Source organism: Dromiciops gliroides, chromosome 3 (assembly GCF_019393635.1).
Source record: "Dromiciops gliroides isolate mDroGli1 chromosome 3, mDroGli1.pri, whole genome shotgun sequence".
NCBI lineage: Eukaryota > Metazoa > Chordata > Mammalia > Microbiotheria > Microbiotheriidae > Dromiciops > Dromiciops gliroides.
The window spans coordinates 586,755,820-586,783,506 of NC_057863.1; the positions used below are offsets into that span (position 1 = coordinate 586,755,820).

At 40.2% G+C, this 27,687-nt stretch overlaps 1 protein-coding gene across 2 annotated transcripts in view; it reads right to left on the reverse strand.

Moving 5' to 3' along the window:
* Positions 1-27,687, reverse strand: part of CSMD2 (CUB and Sushi multiple domains 2) — a 1,007,742-nt gene that overhangs the window by 66,648 nt on the left and 913,407 nt on the right. For both annotated transcript variants that reach the window (XM_043994712.1, XM_043994711.1), the window contains exons 45-49: positions 18,995-19,075; positions 12,390-12,503; positions 10,161-10,349; positions 8,556-8,702; positions 4,936-5,124 (exon numbers count right to left, since the gene is read on the reverse strand). In XM_043994712.1, the coding sequence (XP_043850647.1) occupies positions 4,936-5,124; positions 8,556-8,702; positions 10,161-10,349; positions 12,390-12,503; positions 18,995-19,075 (720 nt within the window). The remainder of the gene's footprint in view (positions 1-4,935; positions 5,125-8,555; positions 8,703-10,160; positions 10,350-12,389; positions 12,504-18,994; positions 19,076-27,687) is intronic.

A 27,687-nucleotide genomic window follows, 5' to 3' on the forward strand; every position in this document is an offset into this window, starting at 1 on the left:
CTGCTATTAACATAGTATTTTATATTCCTTCAGTCACTTTTTAAAATCTTTTTTTTTTTTTAAGGAGCCCTATTCCCACTGGCTCTCTTCCCCTCAGTCCTGATTCCCTCTTCTTGTTTGATACCCCTTTCCCTTTAGGGTTTTGTTTATTAGTTCCCTTTTCTCTACTGCTTTTCTCTGGTTACAGATTTCTTTCCCCTCTTATTTCCTCTTAATAAAGTAGACTCTTCCTTTCTTACCTCTCCTTCAGCTAGTCCTTGTTCCTTGGGTTTTAAATTTCATTTTTTTTGCACACTTTCCAAAAAGGATTTCTTTCCCTCTCATCAGTATCATTATCTGTCTAATTCTTGTTTACTCCAGCCCCACATTCTCTGAGTCATGACTCCTATAACTGTTTAGACCCTTTCCCCCCCTGTATTTTTTATGACATCAAACTTCCAAGGTGTCCGTTCTAGGCTCTTTCCTCTTGTTGCTTCCTGTCACTGCCTTGTAGGGCTTGCTCCTTGGATTTCCCTTTTCCATTTTGCTTCGCTTTCACAACAATGACAATTATTTCAGGTATCAGAGAGGATATGCCACATAACAGGATTGCTTCCCTACCAAGTCCCTGACTATGCAGCCTACCACTGATCTATACCTTCTCTTGCTGAACTTTTTTCTACATGAGCCTGGAAATCCCTTCCCATGTCCATGCTTTTCAAGCACTGATGCCCCAGGAATCATCCAGTGAAAAGTCCTCATTTCTTCCCTTCACCAACAATTTCTCTTCATCCACAGGCACATTCATCAATAGAACCCCTTCCCACTTCCAAATTAAGGCCTTCTTCCATCTTCCCCTCTTTCAATCTATCCCCCTCTCCTCCTCATCCACTCCCCTCTAAGCTCTTCTGTTTCTGGACCACAGAGGCCACCCTCCCCTCTTTGCCAGCCCTTGTTTTGACCCTGATGCACCACTCACCACTCTCTATACTTCTGCTTTTCTCCCTCCTTCTTTCTAGGTAATACAGTTTCACAAAAGAAGCATTCACTTTTAGGCAGTGTCCCCAGGTTCTGTCCATAATACCCCCTCTTTGCTGTTACTTCTACCAGATTTCCACCTTCACCCTATCTCCCTGTATACAATTAGGAAAAAAGTTTCTTACTGTTCTCTCTCCTGTTACTCTATTGCTGTTACCATCCTTGCCTGCTGCATTTATTCACTTCTCCTACATTACTGTTTTTTGGAGGGTCTAAGAGGAAAATAATCTCTTCAGTTCTGGTTTTCTTTCTAAAAATATTTCAAACTTTTATTATTTTTAGGCTGCATGGTTAAGCTTAGATAGGACAGGTCACTCTGGTTTGTATCCTGAGTGCCACTCCTCTTTGGAACACATTATTCCATTCCTTCCTCCTTCTAGTGAGTGCAGAATAGTCCTGTGTTATTTGAATGCCCTTTATGGGTATTTGAAATGCTTTCTCCTAATGGCTTTCAGAACTTATCATTTTTTAAACTGAATTGTTCAATTTAATCATTGTTTCTTGCCTTTTTAAAAATAAATTTTAAAAATTCTGGAGGTTATCTGTGAATTTTTTTATTGGAATTTCATTTTCTATGTTTAGAAGTTCTGGGCAGTTCTCTTCTTTATTTTCTTTGTTATGGTATTAAGGTTTTATCCTGTTATTTTCTTCTGAGAGACTCTTTGCATCCTATCTTCAAGTTCAGTATGTTTTGCTAACATAATGAATATATTTTCATTTAATGTCTTTGTTTTTGCTTCTCTTCTTCTAAGTTGTTCTCCACTTCTGTGTTTTTGCATTCTCAATCTGGTATTCTCTCCTTTGTTTCTTTGGTGAAGCTTGCCATTGAAGATTCAAGTTTTTCAATTCTGTTCATAATTTTTGCTATGCAGGACATAATTCTGTTCTTATAATTCTCATTTCTTTTTTTAAATCACAGGAACAGCATGTTTGTGGTTCCATGTCCCCCTCAAATTCCACAAGGTTCTCTATCTTATCAATTGTTGTATCATTTCCCCTCATTTTGCAGTATTTACTCATAGATGCCTGAACTTGTTTATTAGATCTAGAGGCCATATTTCCTTCTGCTGTTACCATTTTTTCCTGTTTAATTTTATCTGCTTATGTTCAAAGTTTATGAGTTTTGTTTTTCCTGAAATCTTTGGTACTTTCAGTCTTTTTTCTCCCATATTTTCCTTATTAGTCACTTCCTGACCCCTCCCCTTTGATTGTGATTTTCTCATCTCTACCTCACTCCAGAATTTCCTTAAGGGCTCATTTCAGGTGTTACCTCTTATATATCTCCTTTCCTGATTTTTCCAGTTTTTAGTGGTCTATTCCAACAAAAGTTACTCTGTATTTACTGTCCATGTTGCATATGGTCCTCAGCCTCTGCAGTAGATGACAAGCTCCCTGAGGACACAAACTGTTTTGTTTTGTTTTTCTTTAAATTCCCAATACCTATTCAGTTGTAGGTTCTTGAGCAAATCACTTGACTTCTCAGGTTCTCTGTTTCCTCATTTGTAAAATGAGAGAGTTGAACTGAAAGATTTTCATGCCTATATAGTCCCTAATGTCTATATTTAGTTCTAAATACTATTATGCTATTATCTTAAGATGTGTTATCAACTCTCAAAATATCCCTGGGTTCTTGAGACTTATTTTGCTGTATCTGAGTAATATCCCCAATAATAGTTCTGAGGAAATAGAAGACACTTCTGACTAAGACTGTGGCCTCAGAAAGCCTTTGGACAACCTTCCTAGAATTAGGTACAAGGGGTATAAGAAGGAAGATGGCTGGTCCCAGTGACAAGAAGACCTATAGCATGGGCTGATACAAACCTCCAAGTAAAGATACTACAAAACATGAGCCTGCTCTGCAGTGGGGAATTAGGAATTTGGAGAACCTAGGGGAAAGTATGAGCATGATAGTGTGTTTGGTCTATGATCTACTTGTAAACTTGCCAGCTCACTCACAGTGGGGAAGGGGAATGATATAGAAACTATCTGCTTCCCAAATGGTCAGTTATCCACTATGCTGATTTATTGAACTCAAGTACATTTTACTCTGATATGTACATGTCAACACACAGACACAATGTAGACACATACATACATAGATACGTTGGCTAGCCTCCCACATCTCTTATAATGGTTTCTACCACTTACTACTTTCTTTTAAAGTATCTGATTGAAAATGGTAGAAAGAAACAGTAAAACCTGGGACACTGCATTGTTGGCACTATCTTTGACATTTTACCCTCCCTTACCCTACACATCCAACATATTCTCAAATTTTGCTATTTATTCTTCTATAATATCTTTTGCATCTGACCCCATTTTCTACTCACATCTACAATGTCTTCATCACCTAAAATCTAGATTACTGCTATAGCCCCCTACCTGGTTTTCTGGCCTTAAATCTTTCATCCCTCCAGTCCATTATCCAGCCTGTTGTGAAAGTAATCCTCCTTAAATGTAGATATAATCATGTGACTCCCCTACTCAGTAACTTCTGTGCCTTACTATTCCTTCTAGAATAAAATATAGATATCAATTAGCTTTTTTTTCCCCTTTGGTGGGGCAATGAGGGTCAAGTGACTTGCCCAGGGTCACACAGCTAGTGTCAAGTGTCTGAGGCTGGATTTGAACTCAGGTCCTCCTGAATCCAGGGCTGGTGTTTTATCCACTGTGACACCTAGCTGCCCCTTCCATTAGCTTTTAAAGTCCTACATGACTTAGTCCTAACCTATCTTTCCAGCCTCATAAGAAATTCTTCTTCTTCCTTCCCTCTGTGATCAAACCAAATTGTCTTCTCTGTTTGTCACTCATTATATTCCATCTCCCAACTCTATGCCTTTGCACCAGTTGCCCCCCATACCTAGAATATAAAGAAGTGGCTCAGGCCTTTCCTGGTTCTCCAAATTGCTAATGCCCTCTCTTTCTAACTACATGGTATCTAGTACTTTGTTTATATATACTATGTATACAGGGTGTTCCAAAAGTCATAGTATAGTCTCAAGGTGACATATAGGCTTAACTTGATATATTGCATATATTTTATATGTACTTGTTTTCTAAGGATTATTTCATTCTTTGTACTTGTATCCCCAGTGTCAAGCATGATGTCTGACACATATGCATACTTAATGAATAAAACGTTTTATTAATTGATATTGTGACCCCCCAAAGGATGTCCTTGTCACAATGCCTAAATGTTGAGATGGACTGCCTGGGAAGTAGTATACAGATCCAGACATCAAATGAGATATATCAGTGATCTGAAGTGTTCTATCTTCCTCCCTTGATCACAACCAGACACATTTTTGCCAAGTCCTGGGAAATTTCCAATCTACTTAATATGAAGAAACCAGAAAGTTCAAGAAAAGAGATTTTTTGAAAATGGAAGACTCCAAGGTTTTCAAAAGACAAGAGCATGAACAACTAGAGGGGGAGAAAGAAAATATGGTATAAGGGAGTCTGTCATAATATTTTTTACACTATTTCATAGCATCATAGCAAAAGCTGGTACTGCAGAAAATAGTGCTTTTGGCAGCCTGGGGTCAGGGAAGAGTATTAAGGGAAACAAATGACCCTGACAAGAATTGTGATAACACTTTTAATCAGTGTCTAATAAATGAATTCATATTTAGTTAATGTGTGAAGGGGCTCAGGTGATTGAAGTGGTTGGGTTTTTTTGGAGCTCTATATAGTTTAACACCGATATGTCTTCTCCCTGCTGTGTGGATTAATTCTGTCTTCCCAAATAGATTATAAGTTATTTGGAGGTACCAAGTATACCTTTCATTTCTTTTTATATATCCCACAGTGCCTGGCCTATACAGAGTTAAAGATATTCTGATACTCAGCAAACATTGAAAAAAAGTTACACAAAACATGCAAAAGCATTGTCTGTCACCCAAAGTCCCTTGTCCTCACCTTGGCAGAGAGGAATTGCCTCATTCCACATGTAGTAGCCCTGGGGGTGCCAAGAGCACATTGCCTTGCTGTGTCCAACCAGGCGGTAGCCGGCATTGCAGCCAAAGTGGACCAACCCCCCAGGATGGGTGCCAGGCTGGCCGAGGATGGAGCCATGGAGGGGAGGGCTTGGAACACTGCAGTAGGGAGCTGAAGGAAGAAACAGAGAGAAAAAGACGGGGCCTTTGGGATGTAAAGCTTCAGAAGCCTCTTGGCATCCCAGCAGAAAAGAAGGCCTCTCGTCATCAGAAAGAGAATTGGTCAGTGTAGTTAAATGAACGAACGGGTCAATTCAATCCCAACAGTGAAGCTAGTTATGCTGACACAGCCACAGTTACACTCAGTAACACACATTCCTTCAGTTTCCAAATATCCCAGGGCAAACAGCAATTTAAATAGGTTAGTAGCAAAGTTGATTTTTTTGGTGAACTCTGGATTCTTATTTGTAATGGGTCTAAGGAAGAAATTAAGGAGAACTGGAATGTGTGAAATCTACAGAAAATTAATAATCTCTCTTGAGCCAATAGCTTTTGTTTCTGTGGAAATTTATTTTGATTTGGGGACCCTACCTTTAGGCTGAGATTAGAAAGCCTTAGGCCTTCAGGGTCTCTTCTGTGTGGGAGGTGCTGGTGCCCCTCCCCTTCTGCTTCAGCTGAGCCAAAAAGCCCCGTGGGCTGTACAAGACGCCAGGTCAGACAGCTGGGGGAAAAGCCCCCAGCTCCCTCCACCCTGAGCGGAGCTATCCCAGAGATCCTGGGCTTGTCCAGGCCAGGCTCTGGCTTAGCCTGTGCTGAGGCACGTGAAGCTCGAGTGCACCCCTCCCCCCACCAGCCGCAGCCCTGGCTGGTGGATTAGCTTGGTCTGTGGGGGCGCAGGAAGCCCTGAGATTTGAGTGGAGAGAAGGAAAAAATATATACATACATATATATATATATATATATATATATATATATATATATATATATATATATATATATAGAGAGAGAGAGAGAGAGAGAGAGAGAGAGAGAGAGAGAGAGAGAGAGAGAGAGAGAGACCTGGGAGTTAGACAAAAAGGGGGGACTGAGAAGAGGACTGGAGGCTGCTGACAAGATTAGAAAGGTTGGAGGTGGCAGACGAGAAAAGAGGGGCTACAAGGATGCAGGAGAAGGCTAAAGGACGAGGAGCAGAGAAAAGAGAGGCCAAAGGGCAGACTGACAGAGCAGACAGACAGAAGGTCAGTGAGAGAGAAACACAGGGGGTTCAGTGGTGGCTGTAAGGAGAAGAAAGTTAGAAGCAGGGGGATTTACAAAGTGAAAGGGGCTTGGAGTTGGAATAAAGGGCCTGAGTGCCCTAAGGCAAGAGGTGGCTAAGGTCCTTATTGTATTAAAAAAGTTCCAGGGGCAGCAGGTGGAAGCACTGGAACAGGAACACAGTCAGGTTGTACATTTTATTTCCCTGTATTCTTAATTTTAAATAATATCTCATAAATAAACTCTGCTTTGATTATTTAGTTAAGAGGCTTCTTAATCCTTTGCTTATCAATTTGGGAGTGGAGCAGTGTGGTGGATCTTTATAAACGGCCCACATTAAATCAATAGCAGTCAGATAGTCAAAAGTCCCCAGATTAGTCCTCCATAGATTGGTCCCCCAAAATTAGCCCTAGTCATTTTAAAATATTTTTACATTTCTTTCCCATCAAAATTTTCCCCAGATATACCCATGATGAGTTTGTGGCTCCTGGTTAGGGAACATGACCAAAGGACAAAGTATCGCAAGCTCTCTGTCCTTCATCTCCTCCTTCCCTCCTGTCTTGGCCCTTGTCTAGGATACCTCAACAGAGCCTGAGTTAAGAGAGATGTAAGGATTGTATCTGATGGAATGTCATGTGGAAGAGGAATGACACCCTTGTTCTGCTTGGTGCTAGAGGGAAGTTACAGAACTATGCCAATGAAGGAAAAAAAGAATCAGAGTTGTCCAAAATTGGAATGGACTGCTTTTGTAGGTACTGAATTCCCCATATCTTGGTAAGTCTGGGGGAAGAGAATGGATGCCTTGGCTGTACTGGAAATTTATGATTCAAGTAGGGGGTGTATTACATAGTCTCTGAAGTCTCTTCCACCTCTGAAATTGAATGGTTCCTGGTAGCAACACTCACCCATGGCTCTCCCCAATTTTCTGCCCCTGTCTGATGATAGCTCTATTACCTATATCACTCATGAATAAGAATTGCAAAATTTAGGAACTGGAAGAGATCTCAGAGGTTGGTTAGTCCAAACAGTACCTGAAAAGAATCTACTCTACAATATCCCAAACACACTTCAGACACACTTAAAAATACAACTATCAAAAGTAACATATATATAAATGTGCCCATCAACTATTTGTGTTGCTTTTATTAGTTAAATACTAATTAGCTCAGTTTTTGCTAAAGGGGTTCACTGTTTGACACATAGCAGTTGTCTGCTTGATACAGATACTAAGAGTTAAAAATGAAAATAATTTAAAGTTATTCTTTGAGAAGATCAATGAAAGCCTATGCCTTTTTTGCCCCTGGATCAGGAATTCACTGCTACAAAGCTGTCAAGCTGTCTTTTTTTTGGTGGAAGATCTCTCAAGTCTGGAAAGGGAAAAAGGTGGACATAAAATTGAGTCAGCCAAGTGTAGTAGAAAGCCTGATGGACAAGGAGTCAGGAAGACCTGAGTTTTAATTCAGCTTCTTAAGGGTTAGTCACTAGGAGCAGCTAGGTGGCACAGTGGATAAAGCAATGGTCCTGGATTCAGGAGGACCTGAGTTCAAATGTGGCCTCAGACACTTAAAACTTACTAGCTGTGTGACCCTGGGCAAGTCACTTAACCCTCACTGCCTCACAAAAACCAAACAAACAAAAAAGAGTTAGTCACTGTATGGCCAAAGGCTTACCATCTCTGTGCCTTGGTTTCTACACCAACAAAGTGGGGCTAATAACAGCACCTATCTCACAATGTTGTGAGACTCATGTAAGGTAATATATGTAAAGTGCTACATATATTTTGGCTATTTTAACCCTCAAGCCTGCATGAGTGCCTCCCCTTCCCAAACTCACTTTGTCCTGACCTGGGTTACTTTTACCACATACTAATATTCAAAGGCTTCTGAAAGACAGACGAGCCTTAAAAATATTAACATTAAAGAGAATTAGGAAGGCCCCCTCCCCTCAAGCTGCAGCCCTAAAGTATCTCTGCCACATCTAGTTTCTAAGACTGAAATGAAACCAACAGAGAGTGATTTCATTTGTGTTTTTGTCTTTAAGGATACCAGATAATTCCTAAAATTATCAATGTATTTTTCTAGACAGAGTCCTGTGGATATGAGACAGCAAAAAACATTAAAAAAAAGGAAAGATGTCTGTGAACAGTAGAGTATCAGGACAGAGGAGATTAGTATCCTAGCATTAGTGTTGAAGTCACATCTCACAAGGAAAAGCATGAGGGTAAGGATTATCTAGTTGTGGCAGAGGAGCTCCTTCACCATTCTAGATAAAGAATGAAAGGAAGGAGAGTTCAAAGGGAAAACCTAAAGGGTTCATTTCTTGGCCTCAGCTCTTGGCTCCCATACTCACCAGCATAGCGAATCTTAAAGCCCTTCCGATTGTAGGCATGGTCAGAGGACCACCGCAGGTACACACTGTTTCCTGAACTGGTGACAGTTAGGGGCGCTGAATAATTCCCACTCAAGGCTATCAACAATGGGCTCTGGCCTGAGGGACCTGAGGGCAAGAAAGACATGTACATAGTCAACTTGGCAGGAGGCATAATGGTAGCATCTTGGTGAAGAGGGTGAACTATTAGAAAGGAGCTGACCACTCCTTAGCCCCATTCAAGGAGTGTTGCTAGCCACTCTGTCCCTCCTGGGTGCTCTACTCCCTCTAAGTCACCTCCTTTAACAAAGGAGAATTTGGACCTTGATCTCAAGCAAGTGAAAAATGACCTTGGAGTTCAGGGAGCCTGGTTTTTGTTTTACATTAACTTGCTGGTGGCTTTGGATAAGTCACTGTTCCACTCTGCTTCATCTCTACCTGCCCTTTTTACCTTTCAGGCCTATTACAAGGATCACTTAAAATAAACAATGTGAAGTGTTTGGAAAAGTACAAAACTTACCAAAGCTTATATCAATTGTCATATAAATGTGAAGCAGTATAATCATTGTATATAACTCCCAGTCCATATCCTTGTTCAGTGTTGCTAGTGATCTTTGTGTCATACATGTGTCTCTTCCTCAACTTGTCAGTGTCCTAAGAGTGCAAGATGCTTGTGTCTCCTGGGAAGGCACTTTTTATACTATATAGATTTGAGATGTTACAATTATTAATGGCAATAATGGATTGTTTTATGGATTTCCATAGTCGAATAATTCATCGCCTAGTAGCCATTCTACTGGTGATGAACCTTTCCATAATTAGCAAGCGGGTCCTAAGTTCAGAGATCAATCTGTCCCTGAGACTGTAAAAGGACAATAAAAAGATGCATGATGGGTTCATGTAGGCTTCAACATATTCCATAACACGGTATATATGCGCTAAATGGCATAAGAGATATCATCAAGGTTATATAAGATTGAAAAGGAGACAGGTCAGTGATACAGTGAGATCTAAGAATAGAAGGAAAGTCCAAGTCTTGCAGTGTACTGGACCACACTAAATATTAAAAGGAAGGACTCTCTGGAAAGCAATCTGGAAAATGTATGCAAGAAAATGGACCAGCACAGCTCAGGATACGAGGCTACATAAAAATGTTATGATCTGCCTCAAGTGAGGAGAGCCCATATTTGTGAGATCAGAAATCACAATATTCTAATCCAATCACAAATATTCCAAAAAATTTTAGAACACCTGATTCTCAAATGAGAATCACTTGGATCACATCCATGGCTTTAGTGGAGCAAACACCTTAAAAGAAAAGTGTGCTTTCACAGGGAAATCAGAGAGCTAGAGCTGCCTGGAAGGATGTCTTCCTCCTTCCCTCCCTGCCCTGACTGTCTCTGGAAACACTTGGATCTCTTTTCACTTGTCAAGCATATGAGAACATCTTGAGAGGATGAGAGGAAAACCTCTGCTGCCCCTACTGAGTTGGAACAAGGTAATGCTTGGGACCTGGTCCTCCCTTCAAGCTCTGGATGCCTAGAACCTCCCTTGGTCCCTAGCCCTTAGATATCCTATCTCACTTACCATCAAAAATTTCAAACTCATCATACTGCTTCTCACTGAGGAAGTACTCCACTGTGAGGGAGACATTGTAGCCAGGCTCCACTCTCACCACCCAGGAGCAGGTCTGGAACTGAGGGTAGCTTCCTGGATAGCTCTGACTAAGAATCACCCCAGTAGAGTCTGTTAAGAGTTCATCCATTGGACAGTGCACTTGAAGAAAGAAGAACAAAACTATTAATAGCAATACATGAATGAATCCTTTGTGTAGTCCCCAAGGAATTAAGACAAGGGCAGGAGCTGCAGGGAGGAGATGGGTCGGAGAAGCTCCCAATGAGGTTACAGTCTCACATTAGACCACAATACTCACTTTAGCATGTGCAATTAGTTTCCCCAAACTCATTACATATCATAAGACATGCAATAATCCTCATTATCAATGAGCTTCTCCAAATATTAGGTTTAATATGGAATTTTTCTATGGCCACAGAGTGGATCACACATTTAGGCCTGTGTAGGCATCTGGCCAAGGATGTAGTGGGTTTTACTCCCTGACCTGTGATGTTTGTGATCTACCAAAGGGGACAAAGTTCCAACAACAATAAAAACATAGGTGAACAGAAGTTTAGAATTGGAAGGGTTCTCAAGAGGCTATCTAGTCTGAAACATACATGAAAAAGGATCCTCTCTGTTTTACCTGACAAGTAGTCATCCAGCCTTTGTTTAAAGTCCTCAAGCAAGTGGGAATGCACTTGCCCCTGGGCAGCCCTGTCACAGTTGTGAAGTGTGCAGTAAGTAAGTACCCATGGTAAGTATTAGTGCCTGGCTCAGGGTCATGCTTATTGAATAGTTCTTGCATCACATAGTTCACCAACAGCCCTTGATTATTTCTGCTAATAGAAAGAAGTAGGACTACAAATTATTTACAATGGTTGCTAATTTATAAGTACTTTATCTGTACCTTTGGAATGCACTGCATAATTGCCACTAGCAGATTTCCTTTTCTAATGACATTCTGGGAGAAGGCTCATGGAAAGACTCCTAGAAGATGCAGGTTAACATAGGGAAACCAGCCTAGGATCATAAATCGATCCCCCACAATCCAGTAACAGTATAAGCAAATATTTCAAAGCTGTCTGCATTTCAGTTGCTCTTGGCTCCTGGCCTTCTACCTTCTCCATGGACTAATATGGAGCCTGCTTCTCTTTGAGCCCTCACTCAGGGTGCCGTGACTATATATCACAGAATTGAACTTATGCTTTGATCCACTATGGGCACTATGTCTAGGAGGAAGTATAATCTTCTTTGAAGAGGAACAAGCAGCAGATATAAATAGAGTAGAAGAAAGTTTAGTTAAGACATGTATGGTTGATTCACAATAAGTTATGAGAAGTTAGGGCAGTTTGGGAACAACTCTCCCTGTACCTGGTGCCACTTTCAAGAGACTTAGTCCTTGGTTCATGAGACCTGTATTCATGTAAATGATACAGAATACATGGGAAAATCAAACAGGCAGAATCTACTGGAATGATGAAGTGAGCCTAGATAAATGGCATGAGATCAGGGAATACAAGGGTGCCTGTGATAACACAGTGATTGTCCTGACGCTCACTGTTTTTGCTCACAGGTAACATAATCAGTTTCTTTCTACTAGATTCAGCCCTCAGGAGAAGAGAATTATATTTAAAGTTATGTCAAAATTAGTCAGCATTCAGAAGCTGGGAATTAATAGTCAACTGGCAGCATGTTCTGTTATTCTCAGGAGGGGAAGGGGGAATTTGCTGTGGGCCACACTTCTTTAAATTTAGGAGAAGTTTATGATTACACCTGTCCAATCACCTACATGGAGTAGAAATTTAAGCTAAGCAGTTCATTAATTATGATTTTCTACGCCCCGCCAACCCTCTTGCTTCCAAGGAATCTAAAGAAAAGGCTATAAATAATCAGTTGTCTCCATAGGCTTTTAGTTCATTTGTACTAGCAGTCAGGGTTTACTTGAAATGTATTTAACTCCCGTAAAAAATAACTATTTAGTGATAAAATTGATTATGACATGGCTAATGTCTAATACTCAATACTGAATAGACAGGGGTTTGGGTTCTAAAGTATTTACTGAGAAACTCCAAACTAAAATTCTTCATTTAGGTTAAACCGTCAAGGCTGTCTCAGCACCAACTCCTGCCAATCTTCTGATTTTGTCATGGGGATTTCCCAGACAGAAATTGGGCAAATGGAATAGTTCTTGATAGCTACCTTCACAGGTTGGAGGTGGTCCTTCAAACTGAAGATGAGTCCCAAGTTTGCACGTCAGGATTTCACTTCCCACCAGGGAAAACCCAGGAAGGCACCTGTATCTCACAATGTCCCCTGAGAAAAAGAGAACAAGGCTTTTCTAGAGACAAAGCCAGTGAATTCCCTTGTGCTAGTTAATGTAGCATAGAATCTCACAACTGAAGGTGACCTGAACTCAACTAGACTAACCCATCCCTGAACAGGATGCCCCATTACAAAATCCCTGTCATGGCTCTTCTTCAAGACACCCAAAGGGAGGGGAATGCACTACCTCCTAAATTAGCCCATTTCACTTTGGGACAGATGGGATTGTTTTCTTTATAACAAATTAAAATCTGCCTCTCTGCACCTTTGTTCTATTGCCTCCAGTTTTGCCTTCTGGGGTCAACAGAAGAAGCATTATTCCTCTTTTACATTTGAGTGCTTCAAATACTTGAAAATATTTATCATCCTCTCTCCCTCCCCAAATCTTTTCTTCTCCAGGTAAACATTCCCATTTCTTCAATTAATCATCATATAACCTGTTCTCTAATTCTTTCATTCGCCTGGTCATCCTCCTCTGAACATATTCCAGCTTGCCAATGTCTTTCCTAAAATGTGACACCCAGAACTGAACGTAATATTCAAGCCAGGGTCTGACAAGCGTGAAGCAGAAGAGGGCTCCCCTCCCTTGTTTTGAGCCCTACTTCCTATTAATACCATCAGAGATGGCATGAACTTTATGACTCCACATCACTCTGCTGATGCATATTGAGCTTGTAATTCAATACAACTGTGAGACATTTTTCAGAGTAAATATTGTCTTTGTTAAACCTTCCCAAACTTATGCAGTTAATATTCTGTTTCCAAGTATAGTACTTGACATTTCTCCCTATCACATTTCATCTCATTAGTGTGGGCTCATCATTCTCTTCTGTCAGAGTTATTTTCTATACTGGTGGTATCACCCAATGTGTTAGTTATCCCTTCTAGCTTTGTGTCACCAGGATACAAAATACAAATTCCATTGCTTGGCATTTAAAGTCCTTGTCTACCTGGCTCTAACCAACTTTTCCAGACTCATTACACATTATTCCTTTTTATGAACACTACAGTTCAACAAATTGGCTTTACCGTTTCTCACATATGACATTCCCTTTCCTGTCTCTGTGCCTTGGCATTGGCTGTCTCAGTTGTGTGGGATGCAAAGTAAGCCTCACATCCTCTCTCAGAATCCTTCGCTTCTTTCAAGGCTCAGTTGAAGGGCCATGTTTTGACATGAAGTCTTTCCTGATCCCCCAAGCTTCCAATACCCACACCACCCCATCATCTCCACCAAAAAGCATCTTTATCTATTTTGTATATATCTGTATGTGTACAGGTTATCCTCCCTCTCTAGACAGTAAGTTATTTAATGGAAAGGCCTTTTTTTTGTTCATCTTTGAATCTTTAGCACCTATCATATGCTGGGCACTTAAAAATGCTGACTGATTGATCTAAAATTTTAAAATATTTTATGTATTCCTTCATGCAAGTCATTGATAAAAGTGTTGGACAGCATAGGGAAAAAGATCTCCGTAACACTCCACTAGAGATTTCCCTCCAAACTAACATCGATCCATTCATAGCTACTCTTTATTCAACTATTCAGCCAACCCCAAATCTATCTTTCTATTGCGTCCTAAAGGATAGCATAAGAGATTTCTCAAATGCATTGTGGCAAGCGCATACATAGCAGGAGTTGACAAATTTGTTAAATCCTATTTTTATACATCCTATGAGCTAAGAATGGTTTTTACATTGTTAAAGTTTTATTTTATTTAAATAAAATTTTATTTTATTAAAAATATTTAAAAAAAAAAACATTCTTAACTCTGTAGGCCCATTTCAAAACAGATGGTGGGCTGGATTTGGCCCTCTCCTGTAGTTTGTCAAGCCATGATATATACAATCTCCCTGACAAGGTAAAAAGAAAATGAAATTAGTCCAGTATAACTTGTTCACAATGAAAATTTGCTTCACTCTGTCACGCCAGGAATACTTAAATAACTTCCTAACTGGTTGCTCTACCTCAAATCTCTCCCCACTCCAATCAATCCTCTATACAAGTGATTTTCCTAAAATGCATGCCTGACAATGTAATTTCCTTACACACAAAACTTCAGTGCCTCCTTATTTCTTCTTGTTTCAAACATAAACTCATCTGCTTGGTATTTAGTCTTTTATAACCTGGTCTCAACCTACCCTTATAGTCTTATTACACATTATTACTTTTCATACAAACTATAGTACAGTCAAATTGGAATTTTTAGTATTCCTCACACACAGAACTTTATTTGCTGTCTCTGGATTTCCACTGGTTGTCTTCCATGCCTAGAATCTTGTCTTAACTCTGCCTTCTCTTTAATCTCGTTATTTTGCAGGCTTAGTTCAAGGACCACCACCTTCTAAGTGAAGTTTTTCCTAATCTAGCTACAACTACTATTCTTGAAACGTGTATAGAGGCCCACATTGTCTCCTCTGGCTAAACTAAAAACTCCCATTCCTCATTCCCATTCCCCTCAATCCATTCCCCATCCCCTCATCCCCCACCCATGTTCCATTCTAAAGCTACCCACCTTCTACTGTGTTCTCTGGAATGCCTGTTCCATAGGCAATAAACTTGCTTTCATCTTAAATCTTTTCTTTTCCCATTTCTTCCATCTTCTGGCTCTCACTGTGACCTGGCTCCCTCCTGATGACACAGCCTCCCTGGCCTCCCTTTTTAGCACTAACTAGTCACTTCACCTCTGTGTGCCTTTTAAAAATATTTTATAGAAAATATTTCACTCATTTCCCATACTAACTGGTTGAGGAGAGGGAGTGGTAATATCGCTTCAGGTTCTTCTTCTGCTACTATCACTTAGTAATTTCTTCTCCTTTGAGGTTCATTCAATCAACATATACCACTTAATCAAAATCCCAGTAGCTGTTGTCTAACAAACTCCAGGATGTTTCCCTTTTCCCCTCAATAAGCTCGGTGAGTGGCTCACAGTTTTCCCTTCTTACCTCCTCTGTCTTCATACTAGGGGACATACATACCCATACTCCTTCAAATGCCCTAACTTCATAGTTACTCAACTTACTCACTTCTCATGACCAACTATTCCATCCCAGCTAGGTTAAAAACAAATCTCTGTGTCATACTGTTGATCTTGCCATTACCCACAAATGAACCAAATATTTCTATGTACAAGAACTCTGAAATTTCCTTATCTGATCATACTACTGTCATTCTGAAACCTCTCCCTCTACCTTAAAACCCCAAACTCTGTCCTTTGTCCACACAGTGACTTCAGTCCCTTGACTCCTAAATTCTCTACAGACCATCACACCAACACTAGCTACACTCTCCTCTCTTCTATTCTTTACTTGAAGTTCAACTCTACCATTCCCTTTTCTCTTGCATCTGACCTTTCCCTGCTAATCCTCAGCTTTGGATCACTCCCACCAATTGTTGCCTTCATTCTTATTGTGTGTGTTACTGAATGAAACCAGAGAAAATTACAAAACCATGCTGACTGGGTCCACTCCAAATTTATGTTATATAACCTCAATTGGCCCCTCAATGCTGCTAGGCAATCTTTCTGTACCTCCCTTATCAAGTCATATTAGAAGCAGCGAGGTGGCACAGTGGATACAGTGCTGGGCTTAGAATAAGGAAGGCCTGAGTTCAAATCAAGCCTCAGACATTTACCAGCTTTGTGAACCTATGCAAGTCACTTCAGTTTCTTCATTTGTAAAATGGGGATAATAACAGCCTCTATCTTCCAGGGTTGTTGTGAGGATTAAATGAGATCATATTTGTAAAATGCTTAGCATAATGCCTGGCACAGAATTTCTATAAAACTTTTAGCTATCATCATCATCATCATTATTATAACACTCCCACAATGAATCTTTCAAGCCTTTTCATTCTCACTCAAATTTTCTCTGGCTCTTCCTGCTCCAACCATCTCAGCTGAGAACCTTGCCTCATAACTTACTGAAAAAATTGAGGCCATTTGCCAACAGTTCCTTCTCCCCTCCTCATCTCATATCACCCAGATACCTTCTGCCACTATATTCTCCTTCATCCTTGTCTCACATGCTTAGGAAGCCTTTTTCCTTGCCAAGGCAAATTCCCTTTCATATACAAGTGATCCCATGCCTGTTTTCTCTAGCAGATTTCTCCCTACATAATCCACACACTCTCTCATCTTTGATCTCTTCCTGACTTCTGGCTGCTTCTCTACTGCCTACAAACATTCTCAGGTCTCTCCAATTCTCAAAAAAGCCTTCCTTGATCTATTCATTCAACTAGCTATTATCCTATATCTATCCTTCCTTTTATGACTGATCTGATTGAGAAAGCCATATCTAATAGATTCTCCCACTTCTTTTTCTCTCACTCTTTTCTCAGCTCTCTACAGCCGAGCTTCTGACTCTCACTATTCAACTGAAATTGCTCTCTCCAGAGATACCAATAATCTATTAATTGACAAATCTTATAGTGCTTTTTTTCCAATCCTCATCCTTTTTGACCTCTGTAGCCTTTGATATTGTCAGTCACTTGCTTCTTCTAGTTACTCTCTTCCCTCTAGATTTTTTGGGATACAACTCTCTCCTGATTCTCCTAATTATCTAATTTTTTGTTTTCAGAATTCTTTGCTGGATTTTTGTCCACATCATGCCCACTCACCTGTAGATGTTCCACTGGGCTCTATACTGTGTCCACTTCTCTTCTTCCTCTATACTATTTCACCTAGTGATCTCATTGGTTTATATGGATTCAATTATAACTCTATGATGATGATTCTCAAATCTACTAATCAAGCCCTAACCTCTCTGTTGAACTCCAGTCTCTTGTCTCCAACTGCCTATTGGACATCTCAGTCTAGATGTCTCATAGATATCTTAAACTCAGCATGTCCAAATATGAACTTCTTATTTTCTCATGAAAGTTCTTCCCTCTTTCTAGCCTCCCTAATTCTACTGAGAGTACCGCCATCTTCCCAGTAATGCGGGCCTACAACTTAGGTGTCTTTGACTCCTCGCTCTTACCTACTGTGTCTAAATGTGCTGCCATTTCTACCTTTAAAGCATCCCTTGAAGCGCTCTTTTCTCTCTTCGCGTACTCCCGCCACCCTGATGCAGACCTTTATCATTTCAAGCCTGATTGCTCTCCCTGTCACAAGAGTCTCTCAGCTCCAAACCTTCCTCTACTCAGGTATGAAAGTGACCATCCTAAAGTACAGTTCAGACCATGTCACCTCTCTACTCAAGAAACTCCATCAGTTGCCGATCACTTCCAGAAACAAATATAAAATCTTCTAGTTTTATTAAAGCCCTTCATCATATGTTTCCTCTCCTCCCATGTCACACGTATACCTTTCCAGCTTTCTTACAGCTTGCACCCTGCCATATACTCTTCCAAACAGTGATACTGGCCTCCTTAATGTTTCTCAAACAGAACAGAACACTCCATTTCCAGATTTTCTCTGGCTATTCCCAATGCCTAGAACACACTCCCTCTGTATTTCTGACTTAGTTTCCCTGGCTTCCTTCAAGAATCAGCTAAAATCCCACCTTCTATAAAAAGGCTTTCCCAATCTTCCTAAATTCTACTGACTTCCCTCTCCTATTTTATTTATTTATTTGTGGGACAATGAGGGCTAAATGACTTGCCCAGGGTCACACAGCTAGTAAGTGTCAAGTGTCTGAGGTTAGATTTGAACTCAGGTCCTCCTGAATCCAGGGCCAGTGCTTTATTCACTGTGCCACCTAACTGTCCCCCACCTCTGTTATTTTCAATTTACCTTGTATATAGCTCATTTATACATAGCTGTTTGCACGTTGTCTCCTCCATAGCACTCTGAGCTCCTCTTTGAGAGCAAGGACTATCTTTTGCCTTTCTTTGTATTCCCAGCAATTAGCACAGTATGTCCACAGTAGATGCTTAATAAATATTTAGTGAACAACTGACTTTCACTTTTGTCTTGTAGTTTTTTTGCCAAAATATATAACAGTACCAATGCTTTTTGCTTGATTGCCTTTCCTTACTTCCCCAGCTAAAGTGATCTTGTCATCTAGGCTTTGAATTCCTTTCATGCAATTAATGTGTTTTGAGTTCTATCACAATATCCATATGTAGATCTCATCTCCCTTGAGTTCATCCGGTAACTTGAGGGTTGGGACTGTGTCTTAATCTTTGTAGGAAGTGATTTAATGTTTATTGTAAAGTGCATTATACATAGGAGGTACTTCAAAAATGTTTGCTGGACAAATTGTTGAATAAAAATGCCCAAATCACAAGAGTTCTCGGCAGGAAAACCCCATGTGACCATGACATGCCTCTTGAAATGCCCTTAAAAATTAAAATCTCCTAAAGAAGAAGCTGGGCAAGCTTTCTTCAGAAAAAAGTGATTCTCCTCTGTAGGAGTTCACAGTTGAGTGCATTTTGCCAGAAAGCCCCTCCCCTCAATGCCTCTCATTCTAGATGTTCCCAGTGCTAATGACTGAGCAAAGCTTCCCTGGTTCTGACTAAAACACAGTTCAGGAGATGCTACCTATATTAAATTCTTCATTTTCAGTGATGACTTCAGCATTTGGGAGGATGGTTGGAGGAGGACACTTGGAGAGCTGATAAGCTGAAAAAGAGAAAAAAACAGCATGTCAGGATATGAAAATAATTTCAGCAGAATTTGAGACACTTTTAAAAAGGTCATCTTTGGCCTAATAGTTTACTATTTTCTTAGAATTTTCTTTGTAACAATAACTTGTCAGTATATCATAACATATAAAAAAAAATCTGAACACTTGAGTGTGAGATGGGGAGAAACAAGTAGAAGCTGCTGTAACTAAAATTTCATATTAATGGAATTCTTTGTAGAAAACATCTCTTCCGGGTTTTGAACCTTCAGCAGATTGGCTAAGGCAGTGCTTTTTTTTTCATGAGAATTCTCCAAAGTGGTGAGACTGAGGAATCAACAAAACATGGTGATCCTTGTCATACTGATGGATATATATGCTTGCTGGAACATGGTGACCTTGCAGTTAAATTCATGGGTTCAATAAGCATGTAGACCAGCTAATTCTGCTCTTATCCATGGCCATACCTGACACACCCAACCCAGCCAGCTATCTTATGTAGGCAGTAAAAACAGGAAAGGAAGGGCAAATGACTTTGGCCATTTCTACTTCTGGAGACATAGCTCCAAGCTCCTAGCTGACCAACAGTGTACTAGGAGAATCTTCTTCAAATTTAATTATTTGGTGATAAAGTGGGAAAAAAGCATTTGATCTAAAGCTACAAACCCTGGGTTCTTATCCTGCTTCTACAATTTACTGTCTGGGTGAGGCTGGCAAGGTCCCTTCGTTTCTCTGAGTTCTGGGTTCTATATATACCTGTGTGTAAAGAGGGAACTGCCTAGTGAAGAGGCATAATTTAGAGAATAAGGATTTTAAACCTAGAGTTTATGAACTTTAAAAATTCTAATAACTGTATTTCAATATAATGGGTTTTCTTTATAAACCAATATAGCTTTTTTTGCATTTAAAACATGATTCTGAGGAGTCCATAGGCTTCACCAAGCTGCCAAGAAGGTTCATGATACCAAAGCAGTTCAGAACTGCTGTCTTAAAGCATATGTGGATTTGCTTTTCCTGGTAGGTTATAGAAAACGTATATGATATTCCCTATCTGGTTTTAATTCCACATGTGGAGGCCTGATGAATGTATTTCCAGCCTTGAGTCACTGATGAAGATTCTTCTAATTGCTTAAGGATCCAGAAAAGAGGGTATATAAACATGATTCAAGTAAATAATTTCTTGAGATCTTCCCTTGTAGATTTTGAGTGTGGAATGTTGTTTCAGGCTAGGAGATATGCCTTTGGGACGCATCCTTACAAGAGCTGAGAGGTGGACTCACCCAGTGGTTATGCCATGTTTGGAACTTGACTTGGAATTGGAAGTTAACCAGTGCTATGTAGAAAAGTGAGGTGATCCAGTGCATAGAATACTAGATCTAGAGTCACAAAGCCGGGGGCTTAGATCCTTTCCTAGAATTTCCTAAGCATGTGATCTTAGGCAAGTCATTTAGCCTCTCTGCCTCAGTTTCCTCATCTGTAAAATAGGGAAAATATTAGCACCTGTTTCATAGGGTTGTTGTGAAGACCAAATGAGATAACATATATAAAGCATTTTGTAAACCTAAAAGTTGTATATAAAGGCTAGCCACTGGAAACTGCAAAGTATGAACCCATTCTCTCCAAAGATTGAGGCAATATAAAGGAAAGTACAACCCTGCAGTGTTGAGAGAAAAGTTTATAGATGTTAATTGGCTAAATGGAATTGGGGCATTAGTCACTGGTGGCTAACAGTGGGGAGAATCTACAGGAATGGGAGCTTGATTCAATGGGAGCATTAGTGAAAAGACACTATTAAACCTTCAGGGATACCTACAGAACCCTGAAGGAGAGATATAGTCTTCCTTGCTTTGAAGGAATGAATCCAGAGCACTAGCTACATGGAATTATTTTTTTTAAGTCACTTAAGATAATTTTCCAGAGTTGCTTTAAGAATCCAATCCAATCTTACCCAAAATGTCATTTTTCTCCCCTTTCAAGCATTGAAGGAAATAGAATTTGATGCTATACTTCTTTACAAGTAAATAACTGGCTTTTGTGAGATAAAACCAGTGATGAAGACCCCAGTTCTTATTCCCTTTGTGCTTAAACTACTTAATGTAGCTAACCCATAACAGTCTAAACCTATGGCTTAATGAAGTAACTGTCGGTACCAATGAAATGAGGCCTCCCTTTTTTATAAGTAGGAAATTATAAGATGTGTCTCACGAGGAACAAGGAAATGGGACATTACTTTTGCCATTTCCTTCTCATATTCTTCCTCGTCCTGGTTCTTACAAATGTGGTGAGGATCCCAAGGCTAACTGCCACAAATTCTCAATGATACTTGTGAATAGGTCAAAGTCACAGATAGATAAGGAGAATGGAATTACAACTCTGGATTTCATGATCCTGTCCCATGTCTCATAAGTACAATTCTCCAGATAAGAAGGGGAGAGACCCAGATTTAAATGCTTTTCTTCTACTAACTTTGGGGATCACCAGGTACACAGCTACCTTTAGATGAATGTGCAATGTGCTTACATGATAATGTGCCATTGCTACTTGGCCTGAGGCTATCTGTCCTGCTCTCCTATTACCACAGGCAAATCACAGAGGGATGTCCTGCCATCTAGTCATATGTTTCCTTTGTTACATTTTTTATGTTTTTCTTAAGTCATCCTCCCATGGCTCACCTTACCCTCTAAAATCACCTGGGAATACACTGGTTTTGGCATAACTTCCAAGGCTTGTATTTACCATAAAACACAAATGCTTTCTGAAGTTTCATTAAGAGGTAAGACTGTGGGCGAAGGGACAATTATGAATAAAGGATATATTGAATTGGAAAAGTGAGAATTAGGAAGTTATCCCTTAAAAAAGGGTATACTTCTTTTTATAGTCTTCAAACTTCATCTTAAATACAACCTACTTCCTGAAACCTTCCTTAAATGCTCTGGATCAAAGACATAGTCCCATTAAAGTCTATGCCAAACAATCTGGCATTTATATTGACTTTACTTTTCATTAAATTAAATTCAACACAACATTTATTAAGTACCTATTAGGGGTAAGGAATTATATTTGTTTCCCTTTGTGTATACTGACTTCTGAAACAGACTGCAGTAACTCAACATAATACATTCTCTCATATCCCCAGAAACCCTATCCCTGGAGAGGACACATGGTGAGTCAGTAAAGGCTTGTTGTGCTATCAAATGGACAGAAACTAGGCTAGAGGACAGTACAGAGGAGAAGGTAAGTAATAAGAGGCCATAACTCATGGGGAATTGTAAGAGATGACTCAAAATAATGGCAGTAGTAATGGAGAAGGACCTCATAAGAGCTGAGGAAAGGGAAGAGCTCTCTTTCCTGATGCCCTTTAGGCTTGTATTCTGAACCTGCCTGTATTTGAAGAACTCAGAATATTAAGACCATTTCTGTGAGGTCTACATATTGAAGGAGCTTCAGTCTTGTCCTATCCCTATCTCCACCTGTTGGGTAAGAGGGCAATTTGGGTTAAGTTCTGTTAAGTAAGATCAGAGAAAGTCAGAAAAATGTGCTGGAAGGGCACATTTTTTAAAACAGCTAAAACTGTAGTTCCAATTGTATCCCCTTCCCACAAAAGAGCTGGCAGAGCTGGCAGAGCTGGCAGCCAGACAGGTGCACATACTTGGTCTAGGATGGTTTCCAAATTCATGCTAATTTGGGGGAAAGTTATGAAAATCTGTCCCCAGGGGCAAGATGATAATCAGAGACTTTGACCTGGAACACAATAAAGGATGACCGAGACAGGAACCAGGAGAGTATTCCCACTGGGGTTCTTGTGCTGAACTTTTCCACTATGGGCTGAGCTCCACGCTGACCTTTTTTTTTCATGACCAGGATGTCAAAGAGAAGCTCTAAGATCCAGTGATAGTGCAATGAAAATTGGGCCAGACCGGAGATGAACAGTGTCCAGTGGAGATTCAGGAATTGAAGTCTGTTAGTGAGAGTGACTGAGAGATTCCCTGCCTCTACCTTCCCATGATGCTACAAATGCTCTTCTGGGAATGCAAGCCCATAGCCAAGTACCTGTCCTGGAAAGCAGGATGAAGGCAAAGCCGCCAATCACTCTGTTTCTTCTTCCCCTATTCCACTTATAGCTGCAGAATGTGTGTCAGTGTTTAGAGTTGTTAGCACTTTGAGTTTCTGGTTATGTGTGTGACACTATATTAAAAGCCAGAAAGTGATATGAATCTGTGCCATTTCTGACCACCTAACTTGAGAGCAGTGAGATGGAGGAAGGAAGGAGAAGCCCCAAACAGAAAAGGACTTAAATTACAGAGCTTCTATAAACCCAATTTGGATTTTACCAGTGCAACTGGCTCGGGGTTCAAACCATACATTCAGCTGAGACGAGATAGCATTACAGGTACAAGTGGAACAATTTCAGTGGCCACATCCTTCTGAGATGTGAGATGTGGAAGATTAATCCCAGAGGTGGCTAAGTAAGCAAATGACAGGGGCAGCTGAGTTAGTGTTGGGCTTAGCTAAAAGCTATACTCCTGCAAAGAAAAGGGGGGGCAGTGTGAGGTGCTGGAAGGGAGTTCTCCCCCTACTCAGGTTAAGAGATTATCACCCTACCTTGTTCACCTAATGGATTATGCCATCATACATAGCCAAAACATATCTGTCCAGTACTCTTTTCACTAGCTCACATGGCCTTTGTGTAGAGAAAATGGTACCTGGCCTTAGTCCAGAATTGCCTACAATGTAGATTTGCTCCCTAGTGAAAACTCCTTGGACTGAGAAGTGGAGAAAAAGGTAGATGGGTAGGTCAAGATTTCTAAGGACAGAGAAGTGTATACAAATGCACCAACATGTATACTATCCCAGTGCAAGCTTGTATGCATATGTATGTACATTTTTAAATTGCATACACATATATCCCAATAGACATCCAAAGTCCCAGGTTCACTGCATGTTTACTAGCTGCTGTTTTTTCCCGGTTCACTCACCAGTCTATTGATAAGAATCATCTCATTCCTTTGTTTCTCATCATCCCCCTCTCTTTGTTTCTCATCATCCCTCTCCTCAGTCGGTATTTACCTGAAATTGAGGCCCACCCATATCTCTCTTCCTGGCATCAGTTTTGCTTTTCTTCTTACTGTTTGTTTTTCCCTCAGACTTTCCTGCCCACAAGCACTAATGAGGGAGATGTCAGCAGGAGGATTCAAGGCCTGATGCAGGGTTTGTACCCAGGTTTCTTGGCCCTACTTCCTTACACTAATGGAAACAAGTAAATTCTGACCAACACATGGAGGGATGAGAGTAAAGGAAGATTAGGAGCAGGGAAACCATGGAATGCAGGTAGCTTGATGGAATAGCAAGGTGAGATTAAGGGTTTTTTTAAAGGTAGAGACCTGGAGATGTTTGTAGGCCTCGGAGGGGGAAGGACAGGTGTACAGAGTGATACAATAACAACATAAAGATAAGAGGACCTAAGAAAAAGGGCGAGAGGCTTATGTAAAGCCATTTGACTCAGCTGTGGTACAGCAGACAAGGCAGGAAATGTGGACCCTAGGACTGGATGCTTCACTAACTAGCTATGTAAAACGTGGACAAGCTACTTGATTTATCCAACCCTGAATGTTCTCACCTGTAAAATGAAGGGGCTGAACTAGGTCAGAAGTTCTTAACCTTTTTTGTATCATGAATCCCTCTGGTTGTTTGGTGAAACCTACGGACACTCTCCCAGAAAAAATATTTTTGAGGGCATAAAACACAGTGGCAAATGAAACCAATTATACTGAAAGGTAGTTATCAAAATATTTTAAAAACAAGTTCATGGACCACAGGGTAAGAACCTTTGGAGTAGATGATCTCCTAAGGTCTCTTCAAAGCCTAATATTCTAAGATCACATGGAAGAGTTTTGCTTCAGAAAATGCCGAAAGCCTTAAATACACATAAGCTTAATTATTAGGTCCTGTCCCTTTGCATCAAACCATGCAGGCAGTATCGTGTAAAGAGCATGGGATGAAGAGTGAAAAAGCTTTGAGTTCTGGTTCTGGTTCTGCTGGGCAAGTCATTTTACCTCTGGGTCTCCATTTCCTTTTTTGTAAAATGGGGATATTTATACTACATACTTCCCAAGGTTGTTCTGAGAATCTGAAGGGATAATGGATATGAAAGTTTTCATATACTATCATTCAATAAAACATTGATTGTATATGCTATTTTTAATTGTTATCATTTGGTCATTTATTAACTAATTTATTTGAATCTATTGCCATTTAAAATGATAAAGCACAGATCTTCCAAATGCCAGAACTGATGAGCTTGTATTCAACAATTCCATTTTTGGCTGAACAACAAACTGGTTTATCTTACTGAGTTTTTGGACTCCCAGATAACAACCTGTGGTACCATGGTAACCAGTCTAAGTCATATGGTTTGGCTATACTGTTAGTCATCCTTGCTATATTTCCTTCCAGTATATTTACTACCCCTGGCCCTTGGAAATCTTCAGAGATCATGTGAACAATCAAAGAAATTGTGCACACAGTTCCTTCTACTGCAAGATGCTCTCTACCTTCTGTGGACCAACATTTTTTTTTTGAGGCAATTGGGGTTAAGTGACTTGCCCAGGGTCACACAGCTAGTAAGTATCAAGTGTCTGAGGCCAGATTTGAACTCAGGTCCTCCTGAATCCAGGGCCGGTGCTTTATCCACTGTGCCACCTAGCTGCCCCTGTGGACCAACATTCTTAAGCAAAGATAGTGGATGCAGATGGTGGGCAACCTTGTAGAGATGAACATTTTTGTCCTTATCTTTGTGAACATCTCATTGTCAGTAGGTGAGTAGGTGTGGCTAAATCTAATCCAGGTTGCTTGGTGCCTTCTGGTCCATCTTCTATTAGTGCAGTAAAAGAATGACTCCTGTCTTCCTCCCCAAAATACACCCATTTCTTTATAGCAATATTCTCCTTGAATTGTATGGATGAGAGCCATGGGGCGCTATAAGCCTTCAAAGAATTAAAACTGAGTATCACTCAAAGAAGAATAAAGAGACATAACAAGGTTGTGAACAGGCTTTAACAGATATAAATAATAAACTATTAAGAAGTGGAATAAAGGACATCATCAATTATAGAAAAATAGACTGGTCATGTGTCAAGAGAGAGAAATAACTGACAGACAATAGGAGTGTTCCACTGGTATCCTAAGAAGCTCCTCAAAACAATGGACAGACCCTTTAAGGAAAACTTAAGGAAAGAGATGGACAAAAGTACCATGGGATGATCAGGCCTGCAACACTGGGTATACTATCCCAATGAATAAAATCACATGTCCATCTGAGTACTGAAGAATGAGTTATATATGGGACAGCCACACAAGCACATTCACACTCACACTTAAGCAATATTATAATGATTCCTTACAACTATGTGGCATTTTATAGTTGCCAAAGTGCTTTCCTATCCCCCTTTTTTATCTGATTCCCAAAACACCACAGTTAAATATAAATTAACAGCATGAAGCAAAAATAAAAAAGTTATAGTGATTTTGGACTGCTTTAATGGAGGCGCAGCTTTCAGGAATGAGGAAGTGTTAGCCTCTCTGTCATCTATTCTATTTAGACACCCCTAGAGGTTGTGTTCAGTTCTGGTAGAGACAGTTTAGGAATGACACTGATAAGCTACAGAGGAAGACAATCAGGTTGGTGAAGTGCCCTGAGTCCATGTTATATGAGAATTGGTTGGAAGAACTAAGGATGTTTAATTAATCCAGAAAAGGAGAAAGGGTGGGGGAGGAATGACAGTTATCCTCAATTATTTGTCACAGAGAACAGAGATTAGACTTGTTTTACTTGACCCTAGAGGGCAAAGCCAGAAGCAATGAGTTGCCAAGAGGCACATTGAGGCTGTGTGTGTGTGTGTGTGTGTGTGTGTGTGTGTGTGTGTAGGCAAGGAAGGAATCATGGTATATCACATTTACAAAAAAAAAAAAAAAGGAAACTTCTTAATGATTAAGACTCTCCAAAAGTAGAATGGGCTAGCTTGAGAAATGGTAAGACTCCCCTCGTTGAAGGTCTTAAAGCAGATCCTGTATGAGCATTTGTTTTGTTTGTTATATTGGGGTTTCCTTTTTGCATATGGGTTGGATAAAATGGCCACTGAGACCACTTTCCAATGTAAATTACAAGGTTGGGAAGAGATTACTATGGCTCTCTGAAAACTTAGGAAATGGACTCAAGGGGAACAAAATCTTGTCCAAAGTAACACAGCAAATCAGTGGTGGAGCTGGGCTTAGAATTGATGCCTCCTGATTTCAAGTGCAATATCTAACAGACTTATACTCACAGAAACATACACTCCTAATGTATCCATGTCCACTCAAGCATAGGTGCACACGCACATACACACGTGGCAGGGAAGGAAAGGGAATAAGCACTTATTAAGTGACTCCTATGTGCAGGGCACTGTGCTAAGCACTTTAGAAATATTATCTAATTGGATCCTCACAGCAACCCTTCAAGGTAGGTGCTTTTATTATCCCCATTTTATAGTTGAGGAAACTGAGCCAAACAGAAGTTAAGTAACTTGCCCAGGGTCAAGACAGCTAGGAAACATCTGAGGATGGATTTGAACTC